This window comes from Artemia sp. Qi Xiang Cuo, chromosome 3, assembly GCF_049724085.1.
Source record: "Artemia sp. Qi Xiang Cuo chromosome 3, ASM4972408v1, whole genome shotgun sequence".
NCBI lineage: Eukaryota > Metazoa > Arthropoda > Branchiopoda > Anostraca > Artemiidae > Artemia > Artemia sp. Qi Xiang Cuo.
The window spans coordinates 76,628,921-76,641,588 of NC_142796.1; the positions used below are offsets into that span (position 1 = coordinate 76,628,921).

The 12,668-nt window shown below is 36.9% G+C and overlaps 1 protein-coding gene across 1 annotated transcript in view; it reads right to left on the reverse strand.

Annotated features, from left to right (window-relative positions):
* sn (fascin domain-containing protein singed) overlaps nt 1–12,668 on the reverse strand; it is an 88,725-nt gene that overhangs the window by 42,000 nt on the left and 34,057 nt on the right. Inside the window, exon 5 of the mRNA XM_089086589.1 lies at nt 1,097–1,217. Coding sequence (XP_088942715.1) covers nt 1,097–1,217 — 121 coding nt within the window. The remainder of the gene's footprint in view (nt 1–1,096; nt 1,218–12,668) is intronic.

Consider the following 12,668-nt stretch of genomic DNA (forward strand, 5'->3'; position numbering starts at 1 on the left):
AATATAAAAGCGATCTGTAAAAGACTTGGAAATTGAAGCAAAGTATTTAGGACATGTTTAGTCCTTCCCCAGGACTCTCTCTAGTCTGTTAGTGAGAGGTTCGATGTAGCATCGATGGCTGTTTTCTACAAGTACATAAATTCACCTCCTTCTCTAGAGCTTTCCGTATTCTCCCCCCAATTGTCTAACCGACAGGAGAGAAACAAAGGCACACAGATCGGTCCAATTATCTTAAAGTTGGCAAGCCGAGAACAGAGTACTTGAAAAAGAGCTTCATTCGACGTTGCACTTCGATCTGGAATGATTTTTCTGGGTAAGGTATTCGTAAAAGTTTCTCTGTTGATTCTTTCAAAATAAGATTCAACAGTCGTTGGTTCAACTACCAAAGTACTATTATATACTATTTTAACCTTATATTGCATTCAACCTCGATAAAATACTAGTGCCAAGTCCGATATTCAATTATAACTGGCGCCACCAATTCAGGAATTAAAAAAGGACCTTTTGATTCACACTAGTTTTATGCAGATTCCTTTTATCATCAAAACTTATTACACAAAATGCATTATATCGGAACCATGTCAAAAACATACATTTCATTATATATAATAGTACTATAATAGTATTATAATGGTATATATTAGTACATTGGTGGTCAGGGGCGGATCCAGGATTTTTTAGGGGGGGGGGGCGCAAAATATGTTGATCTGATAAACTTACGTTGGGAGCAAGTTTATTTAACGCAAACTTGCGTTAATTAAGTAAATTACACTAAATTTAGACCACGTTAGGGGGGGACGCGCGCCCCCCTTGCCCCTCCCCTGGATCCGCCACTGTTGGTGGTACACCTTTCTTCGATAAATTACTGAAGGTTAGCCTAAATGAAGGTTAGACATTACCTTGCTTTACAGATACGTATCTTCCATTCATGAGGGACAATGAGGGACGTTCATGAGAGACGATATAGGGAATCACTAAAAGTAAATGATAATAATAGACATTACCTTGTTTTATAGATACGTATCTTCGATTCATGAGGGGCAAAGAGGGACGAAATAGGGAATCACTAAAAGTAAATGATAATAATAGATATTACCTTGTTTTACAGATACGTATCTTCCGTTCATGAGGGACATGAAAGTAGCTTGCGGGACAGAATCTTCAAGTGAAAATAATTCGTCACGAGTCACGTTTGAAGATCTTGTCTTCAGTACAGCCTGAAATAAAAAAATATCCCATTTAGATAGTTTGAGAATAAATCAGGAAAATGTGACTTTGTCCCCCTCTTCAAAATATAGTGGATACACTTTTACTTTGCTGTTGTATTTTAGAGCTACTGTCTGGAACGATAAATGTTATCTTTTTCCTATCCACTGTCTATCATACAAATTTGTTTGCTTTACCATTTTTCGAAATATCGAAATTTAAACCTCGTTTACTATGGGCAAGATACATATAATAGGGGATGAAAGCGTCAGAGACGAAAGATCATAATGAGACGAATTAAAAATTACTATACTGGGACAAAATTAACCTAAAACTTAAAAGGAAGAAGATGAAATTCTAATGCCAACGCAGTAGGATAGAAAATTCACAAATACTTCTTCTGAAAAGTACACAGCAATCCTTATAATTTATAATCAGGCTCTTTCTTTCGCGATCCGGTGTTTGTCCCCCGGAAAATACCCCTCCCCCCGGAAAATTCCTGCCACAGAGGGAGGCTCCTGGAGGGTGTTGTCCCATCTTGATTCTTTTAACCTAATAATGTTCAAAATATCCAAAATACCTTTATAAATAAGACACTAAAACAGGTAAAGGACATAAAGGACAAACTGTTTAATTGTTCATCAGTTATTATGAAGGAGGGGCAGTGGGTCATTTTGAGGGTGGGGGATGCCATAAGCCTAAGAGTACATTTCAATGCCCAAATTGTGACAATCTACATGAACCTTCAGGTACAACTAGGAAGGGGTAGGGGGGAATAACCTCTCATCTCCCTTCATTTAGACTAAGCCTGAATAAAGGTACTGCAGGGTGATACCTCTCCTCTTATTGAAAATTAAATGAAAAAAAAAAGTTTTTTTAAACTGAAAGTAAGGAGCGACATTAAAACTTAAAACGAACAGAAATTATTTCGTATATGAAAGGGGCTGTCTCCTCCTCAACGCCTCGCTCTTTAAGCTAAAGCTTTTTATTGTTTAAAAAAATAAAATTGTGAGACCGAGTTAAACTTTAGCGTAAAGAGCGAGGGGAGAGGACAGTCTCGTTCATATACGGAATAATGTCTGTTCGTTTTAAGTTTTAATGTCGCTCCTTACTTTCAGTATAAAAAACTTATTTTTTGTATTTAATTTCTGATTGTTTTTTAGTTAATGCAGCTTTTATTTTGGCTCGCCGTAATTGAATAAGTAAACAAAATTTGCATAAAAATTTCACTTTTCTTTTGCTAAATGGCTGTCTTTAAATTTGGTTCTGACATAATTTACAAATTAACTTACGTAACGAACTTCTATATTCGTATATTTTTCTTCTGGCAAAAAATACAAAGTTGCAGATATTTGCGGATTTGAGCTTGAAACCTACGTTTTAGGGTTTTTTGATACGCTGAATCTCACGGTGTTATTTTCATTAAAAAATTTTCACTTTTAGGGGGTGTTCCCCCCCTTTTTAAAAAATCAGGTGAGTATTCTGAGATTCGTAGCCTTTGATGAGTAATACTAAACTTAATAAAATTCATATATTTAGAATCAGCATTATGAGACCATTCTTTTGATACATTTATTGACATCAAAGTTCCGTTTTTAAAAGTTTCGCTTACTATTGAGCCGTATCGCTTGTTTTTTTTTTATTGTTTTTTTTATTACGTATATGTTATTACGTATATGATGGGGTTCTCCCCTTAGTCAATACCACGCTCTTTACGTTAAAAGTTAAAAAAATTTTAATTCACAAACCCCTGAATCATAAAGGCCGTTTAATTTGAATAGATAGCTCTTGCTGACGACAGCACTTTTGGGACTCTAGGGAGGACGGAATGTGATATTAGATCTAATCTGGTGGCTATATTTGAGAAAGTAGTTTCACGGTTTGAGGCGAATTACTTGGCCTTGAATGTTACAAAGTCACATTTTCTAATTTTTGCTCGAATTGGTGTAGCTTTCCCTCAACTGACACAGCTTTAGGTGTCACAAGGCTTCTTGTGTAGACCAAAGAATCGGTTGGTCCGATTTCTTGGTATCCTGCTTGATGAGAACCTTTCGTTTAGACACCATATAGCCATGATTAGGTTAAGGTCTCACGGAGTTTGGGTGTCATTCGAAAACTCAAACACACCTTTCCTGGATCTATTCTGAAGCTTCTTTTTTCTGCCTTGTCCAGTCATATGTCTCTTATTGCCCCATAGTATGGATGTCTACTTTTCCTTCTACACTGCGGTCGCTTTCTGTCATTTATGATAAAACACGGCGTCTGGTTATGGGCACCAACCGTTCTTCACCAAGACCGCATCTAAATCTACAGTCTATCTACATTCTTTCTTGTGCTTCTTTTGTTTTTCATCAGCTTCATGGCAATCTTCCAAAATCTCTTCAAAAAACTCCTCAGTTTATTTCTGATTCAGCTCCATATCTCCTTCGTTCGTCACATAAAATCTGCAGTCCTCCTACTCCCCCTGTGCGGTCAGATTTCAATCCCCTCATCGCTTGTCATCAGGTTTGGAACTCCCTACCTTCTTAAGTACAGAAATGCCACTCGTTTGGCACTTTCAAGAGGATTCTTAAGGACCATTTAGTTAAGAATAAAACTGAATATTTTTTTTTTTTTTTTTTTTTTTTTTTTTGTGGAGTTGATGTCCCCTGAATGTTTAGTTTGTTTTATGGTGGTATTCTCTGCGCTATGACTCCCAGGCCTCAGGTATGATTATCAATATTTATTGGTGAAACTTGTATAGTTCACTAAGGAGTAGCATTCATAAAGACAGGTTAAATTTTATTGCTTTCACACCAATTTATTACAGTCTAATAATTACAGTCTGTTTCGACGACAGGAATTCGCTTATAGTAATAATTTTTTTTTTTTTTTTTGAGTCTATTTAATATAATTAATTAATTTAGTTTATTTATTCTAATTTTTTATATAGTTTCTATTTTATTTATATTTTATTTTCTTCTCCTTCATATGTGAGTAAGTGATCATTTTAAATTTTCTTTTGTTTTTTATCCTTGAGTATGTAATTCATATGTCTTCCCTCTTTGTACAGGCCAATGAGCCTTTGAGGGATTTATAACATCTAATATTGTATGTGTATTTAATGAAGGATAAAACTTATCTTATCTTATCTTTTGATAGCACTAAAAAAAACTGTAGCGTAAAGAGCGAAGTATAAACTTGGGGGAGAACCCCCTCATATACGTAATAATTTCTGTTCATTTTAAGTTCTAATGTTGCTTCTTACTTTCAGTTGAAAGTACTTGTTTTTTTTTAATTTAATTTCTGATCGTTTCTTAAATAATGCTTGGAAATCCGGCGCCCCCATCATAGAAAGGTCCCTTACCCCAAAGAAACATCCTCCACGGAAAGAGTCTCCCTAATAACCCCTCCTCCAGCCCCCTCCCCCCCCCACCAGAAAAAAATTCTTCCTGAAAATGTCTGTATACTTTCCAATAACCAATACAATATATAAGCGATGGGCAAACTTCATAACTTGCAGCCCTTCTCATGGGAACTGTGGGGAATTAAGTCAACGTAAAAGACATCTTTATTAGATTTTCGACTATGCTAAACACAAAGGCTATCTAAAAATTTTAATTGGGTCACTTTGAGAAAAAAATGAACGTGGGAGGTGGCCTAGTTGCCCTCCATTTTTTTGGTCACTTAAAAAAGGAATTAAAACTTTTAATTTCCGTTTCAATGAGCCCTCTTACGATATTCTAGGACCACTGGGTCAATACGATTACCCCTGGGGAAAAAAAAACAAAAACAAATAAACACGCACCCGTGATCTTTCTTCTGGCAAAAAATGCAAAATTCCGCATTTTTGTAGATAGGAGCTTGAAACCTCTGCAGTAGGGTTATCTGATACACTGAATATGATGGTGTGATTTTCATTAAGGTTCTATAACTTTTAGGGGGTCTTTCCCCCTTTTTTCAAAAATCAGCCAAATTTTCTCAGGAGCTTAACTTTTAATGGGTAAGATTAAACTTGTTGAAACTTATATTTTTGAAATTAGAATTAAAATCTGATTCTTTTGATGTACCTATTGGTACCAAAATTCCGTTTTTTAGAGTTTCGGTTACCATTGAGCCGGGTCGCTCCTTACTTACAGTTCGTTACCACGAACTGTTTGAAAAATATTTCTGACATTTATTTAATAGCTTCATTTAACTTACTAGTATGTTACATATTTCATAATATTATATACAATGACGTGTAAGTTTGCATCAGCTATTGTAAAGGAGGTGTGGTGGGTCATTTTGTAGGAACGGGGGAGCAGATGTAAATATAGAATTAGTTCTGTGGAAGGGGTAAGGGTGATGTAGAAATTTATTTATAATCCCTCTTGATTTCCGAGATTGTGTCTGGTCTACGCCTTTATTATGAAAGTAAGACGAAGCATTAAACCCCAAAACCACCAGAATTTATTCTGTATAGGAGGGGAGCTGCTCCCTCCTTAACTCTCTTCCCTCGGGGAGAGTTGAAACTTCGGAGGAAGCTCCTTTAATCGGGAATTGAGAGTTCTAGTACCGTTTTTAAACCTGAAAAGTGATTGGAGAGAAACCAGCTCCTGCCCTATAACATTTTTTTATATCTCATTCTTTTGTAAGCCTTAGGGCACCTGATCAATATTTCAAGGTTTCCATTTTCTTCGGAATAGTTGAAAATACCAGTAAATTTGCATCCACGGATGACATAATCCCCAGAGCACCTAGGTAATGGCCGTAAATTATGTGAACTGTCAATTAATTACAGACACATTTTATAGCGAAAAGGGAGGGGGGGGGGGGTGATCTTGGGAGTCCAGTGACGTGGAGCTTTTGGGGATTGTTTTCTTGGAAAAATAATCATTAACATTTTGCTGTGGTGAGAGGGAGGGGTTAAGGGTTCCGAAATTAGCCACAATACTTTTCCCTGATCAATTTGAAACTTACAACCGCAAGTCCTTAGGCCAAGATGCTTAATGTACACAAATTATTTAAAGGATTGGTCCCTTTGAAATTGATCCCTCCTCTAATAAAGTGAGCTAAAAAAAAAACGAATTTTTCTGATTGGCCTGAAACTTATATGAAACTTTGGGCTAAAGGGACCCCAATGCAAAAGGAAACGAAATAAAAATGTTGCTTTCCATCAAAATGAAGCCCAAAAAAAATTCCAGAAAAGCGCTAAAACTTTTTTCCCAACCATTTCAAATAGAAGGGGCTATTCTAGAAACTTGGGAGGGGGATTATTCGATTGGAAGTTCTTGTGTCCTTTTTAAAGACCGAAAGCTACTGGAGGGTAATCAGCGTCCGTCTTGGTTCATTTTCTGCTATCCGCCCCTCCTCTAACCCCTATTCTCTAAACTCGAATCAAATTTCGATATGTCTGTTTTGTTCCAAACTTTCCAAATGTCTAATAAGCGCCTTCGGGTTGACATTACCCCGCAGCTTCAACGTTAAACTTTATCTAACCCTGCTATAACAAATCAGCCCCCAGGTAACACAAAATAAGAATTAAAATAAAATAAAAATGTAAAAATAGCTACAGTAGGGCCTACTATAAGACTTTCTACACTACATTTTCTGCCTATATTTTGGAATATTGGTAGAACATTCCTTCTTTTCTTTACTATTTTCATTTGACATACTCTCTCTGGGGTTGATCTATTTTGCATGTGAGGGGAATTTTCCGAGAAGGACTGTCCCGAGACGTGGAGGGAACCCCGGGGAGAATTTTCCTCAAGGTGGGAGGAATTTTCCATGGATGGTGATTTTCCACGGGGGATCTTACGGGGGAAATGAGCCTAGCACCAGAGACAATAACTCATATTCACTAAAAGTTCGGAATCCGAGCAAGACGACGTGTGAAAAGCGATATAGATATCATTTACATTTTTGCATAATGCCAGCGCTGGCAACTGAATTCCGAATAGGGGGATTTAGCAGTCGAAAAACAAAGGATCCAAAAACCTTTTTTCCAGGAAGTGATGACGCCATCCCTTCAAATTTGTACCTCCATCCGTCCGCGGAAACAGATGTTGTACAATCTGTCATGCGTTTAATTGACTTCTCTGCGCCATACCCGGTCGGAATTGACTTATTTTAACATTTTTAATCGAATCTAAAATTTGGACAAGCTTAATAAAAACAAAATTCACTTCTTTGAATTCTCATTCATAAATACTTATTGTTAAAATTGTCCTTAAAGCATTTAACATCGCACTTCTTTTTTTTTATAGATTTATAGGATCAATTCCAATTCGCTGTTTTTATTTTCTCTCTTTGTAGTATACCACATGCTTTACTGGTTCATGCTAAGTATTTGCATCGTAGAGTAATAAAAAAGATAGATTACGTCCATTCTAGAAATCTTATCACTCGCTTTTCGCCAGTAATACGGGCGCATGTACATACTCAAACAGTTCGTGGTAACGAACTTAGTAAGGAGCGAATCGGCCCAATAATAACTGAAACTTTGAAAATGGAATTTTGATAACCAATAATGCATCAAATGAATTGGATTTTTTCCTTATTCCAAATATAAACAATTCCTTCAGTTTAATGTTACTCGTCAAAAACTACGAGCCTGAGAAAAACTGCCCGATTTTCGAAAAAGACAGTAAACCAGCCCCGGAAAGTCAAGGAATCTTATTGAGAATTGCACCATCAGATTCAGCGTATCAGAGAAACACCCGCTGTAGAGGTTTCAAACTCAGATCTGAAAAAATGTGGAATTTTGCATTTTTTTGCCAGAAAAAAATATTACGAATGCGTTTTTTCTTGTTTTTTTTCCAGGGGTGACCGTGTCGAACTAGAGGTCCTGGAAGACCAGGAAGGGATCATTCGAACGAAAATTAAAAATCCTAATACCTTTTTAGTGGCCGAAAAAATTAAGAGGTCAACTAGCCCCCCCTCACACGTCCCTTTTTCTCTCCCTCATTCGATCAAGATTTTGCGATAACAATTTTGTTTAGCATAGTTGAAAGGTCCAATAACTATGCCTCTGGGGAAGACATGACATCCACAGCCCCTGGGGAAATTTCGTATAAGACAAGAATTCCTATACGAAATTCTTCTTGTTTGTGTTACTTTCTTTTTGGTGACTCAGTTTTACATGTGGAAATGTTCTGGAAGAATTGTTCGAGAAAAAATTGTCAAGAGTCAAAAGAAAATTATAACTTAATTTTCTTATTCATTCCTAAGATGCGCCCTTTTCACAATCTGCATGCGCATAGATTTGGTAGTTTTGATTTAATTCAAACTTTCCATCTATATTCTCTCAAATTTCCCCTGCATACCCGTAGTCTTAATATTACTAGTATCATATAAGTAGTGATAGTGGTAGGAGCATTAATAGCAGTAGCAATGTTGTACAGCAGTAACGCTCTAGCGTTGCCAATAGTTCTCTTCATTTCTTATTTTCAGCAAAGTTTTTAGTAAATTGCTAGTTTTTACAATCCTATAGATATTGGTAAATATCATGAGCGAGTTAGCTCGTTCTCATTTTTTGAACATACGCAAACAAATTTAGGAAAAGTTGTTTGTTTAATTCAGACGACAAAACTGAAGAAGTCAATACGATTTTTTTTTTGTCAAAATACTACATTAAATATAGGCTTTCACCTTCCATAAACTGCCACAAGATATTTGCAACTTTGTCAGATAACTAAAGACTGAAAGGGCGCATTGTCACTGCTATCTTTCGGAATTTGCACATAAGAAACTCAATTATTTTCGCGAAAAATGAATATAAATAAATGACAGTTTTTCGTTAGGCTGTTTTTCTTCAAAGCGCGTTTTTAATTTTAGCTTACAAAGGGGACTGGGGGGGGGGAGTATACGACAGGGAGATCGTAAAACTTTGGTTAACAATTTTAGACCTTGGCTATTATAATGGTATCCCTATTATTCTTCCCAGCCTTTAAACTCCAGAATGTGTCATATGGCACTTTAGGATGGAACCATCGAGCCGAGCTTATAAGAAGCAGGTAAAGTGAGGTAGGGGCTTTTAGACGAACCATTAAGCATCTGTATGTGATTTTATGGTAGCCAGCCAGCCGTCGCAGAAAAAAGCTATTAGATATAAATAACACGCCTCTTAACTATGAAAAAAAAACGTTTTCCCTCCTTTTTGAAAATGAGAGGAGGGGGCCCAAAACCTACAGTTGAGCGTTTTAGACCGTTAGAAATCGATTGCCTATCTTAGAATTTACACTCATCGGCATCTCTTGGGAAAAGACTCTCTTAGGGAAAAGACTGATGTTTATGGTATAAGTGGCACAAAAAGCTACTTTGCGGCGAGACAATCTCTTGGTTAAATATGGTGAAAAACGGAAAAACATCACTGCTTCCCATGTGAAAAGGTGTTTTTCGTTGTTGTTCAAGATGGGGGACTCTAATTCTCCCATATGGAGTTCGCGACTATGATGATTCCACTAGCGCAATTTTTCTTGAAACGATTTTTTTTAAGCTTACTAAGGGGACTAGGGGGAGCACACAAAAGGGGAGATCGCAAAGCTCCTTTCGGTTAATTTGGGCTCAAGTTCCTTCTTTACTACGGTGCATCTGACGCTGCAACCATTAAAAGTTAGTCATCTGCTGATGATTTATCGAAAACCTTGGTAATTACTGCAGCATTCATGTCATTATCAACTGACGATACAGGAATAAACATGGAGGTCAGTGCGGCATTCACGTCTACTTTAGAGCCATTTTCAAGATGGATCGGGTGGCCTTGAAAACCCCGGTTTAGGATTCCAGATCATGAAAAATCTATCAGTTATCTTAAAATTTCCATTGCGTGGCATTTTGACCCTCTCTGGGCAAAATTCAATGTCTTGTGGTGCAAAATTACAGAAAGCACCATTTCACCGTGGGACAATTTTTTTGCTACGTAGAGCAGGCACTAAATGTAGTAATTTCCTCTCTAATAGAGCCCTCTCCTAATATTCTAAGATCACTGGTACGATATGATTACTCCTGTAAAAAGAGGCAAACCAGAGCTTCTCATGCAGAAGTGATTTTCCTTTTTGATCAAGGTGGGTTTTAGGCCATGGCGAATCCGTGCGGTATATTTCGGTCCGACACATTTTTGAGCGGTTTCAAGCTCTCTTTTGAAATTCCCTTAAACTTGTCTTCGCAATTTACTTTTACTATTAAATTAACTGAAATACTAGTTACCATTCCTGAATCAGCTTCAAATGGCAATTTTTCTCACTTGATAATTTTTTTAAGCTTTTGGTTACTACGGCCCGGGTTTGCTCTTTACTAGGTTGCACCTATCGCTGCAACCATGGTAACAAAACATTTGTTGCGAACAGGTTTGAATTGAACTGATTCTAATAAGCTTGTACAACCTAAACCCTGAACATCGACGCCAGTAAAATCCTACTGTGATTTTTCCCTACGGAATGTGAGACGGTGTACTATGATAAGGAAAATTTGCCAGGAAGAATGCTAAAAAAAATATCCTGTTTACTCCTTAGAGAGGAGCATATATACAAACATTTCCAACACCCTCCAAAAATTAATTTGGTTCCATATTTCTTGAAGGATCCAAAAAATATTTCCTTGACTTTTATTCAGGGGGGGGGGTTTAAAAAAAAACAAAAACGCATCATTTTTTTATATACATATTTGTTAAGTATTTACGATTTGGACAAAACTTCGAGGGGGGGGGGGTCCAACCCCGTACCCCCCTTGGATACAGTCTTACTTGATTTGAAGAACTGTTGATTTGAAGCCTCCAGGATTGAGCTGTATAACCTCATCCCAGTCGGAGCGGATGAAAAACCCTTCGTTGGCTTGGCAACTAACGGAGAAAAGCTATTCAATGGATAGACAGACAAGAAAAAAACAGTGAATGAGAAAAGGGCAACATGAAAAAGGTAATACCGGGAAAGAATTAAATAGCCTATATGCCGTATTTTACCAATTGCAAGAAAATACCAAGATACTGAGGCTATGGAGTAAAAGCAAAACTATAGCCCAAAATTTATGTTGGAACTATTTCTTATAAATACGTTTATCTTTTCCTTTAGTTTATAAATCAAGAACGCAAATTCTAGCATTCCAGCTGTTTGAATTCTTGCTCCAGTTGTGCCTCAGTCTCTAGGATATTCACCCTTCACAAGGGTGTAAGAAAACATTCCATCTGAGACATCCACAGGAGAGGCCCTCTGGAAACAGACAAAATCAATACAGCTCAAATCCTGGAGGCTTTTGATTTGTCTCACTTCATACTTCATAGTCTGCGTGCTATGAAGTAACATGAAGTATTATGAAAAATCAAAACGCATTAAGGACGTTCAAAAAATAGCGTTCTATTTCAGACTAGTTGATTTACAAGGACTTTGTGAACTTGTTGACTACAGGTCTCTGTCTAATAGTGCAATATAGACATCGAAAATAAAAACAGATTAAGTAAGTATTTCAGAAATGGCCACACCCGGTTGAAATTGGGGTCACGCTATGATATTAAATCTGCACGATTGGACGGCCTAAGTACGGTATGTGGCTTCACATACCTTCAAGCAGGGCCCGTGGGTTGATATTCCTACTAATATCCCTCTCCCCGGTTGTAAATATTCCAACTAATTATTAATAACAGAGTATTCAAGGTAACGGTCTGATTTCACACTCCTTCCAATATCCCTCCCCTGTTGTAAATATTTCGACTAATTATCTATCAGATTATTTAATGTATATTACTACTGAATTTTAATCATTGAAAATATTTAAGGTGAAAATATATTAGTCCTATTAAAAAAAGTAAATATTTCATAAACGATGCTTAGCTTCCACTAGAATTAAATGACAAGGATTTCTGACCCTGCTGATTGCAAATACTCTATGTTCATAGGCATCCCCATAGCGCTGCCTAAGTAAAAGCGAAGTGGTTGCAATATATTTTTTCTTCTTTTTTCTAACAGGTCGCACGGAAAGGGAGATCCTAAAAACTTTGGAGGGCGCATTCGTTTATAAAGTGGAAATTCATTTTTTAAAAGTCGAAAGTGATTGGAAGGCAATAAGAAACCCTCCCAGCCCCTTTTTAGTCGTGCACCCCCCTCAACCTCCCAAAGACTTCTGAATTTTGAGAGGGTAGTTTTGTTTACAAAAGTCGAAAGGTCAATAATTACGCCTTTATTGATAAAATAACCCCCCAAAGCTTCCAGGGGCATACCGCCTCTAAAACCGGACTCTTCAAATCACAATTCAGCTTTTGTAGAGCAAAGAAAAGGAGCTCATTTACTAGTATTTACTTCCAAAATAAAGAATACTTATCAAAAATAAACTATCGTCTCAGCAATAAGAGTAGAGCTTTGGGCCCTGACAATCGACAAGCACCGGGCTTGTATGTATGTGACTCAAATAACGAATTAGCATAACTGTTAGAATAATTATCGTATCATTCTTTAGTTTGAAGTCACAAGTTGGTGAATCTTCAATTGAATTAAGAAACTCTGATGCGAATT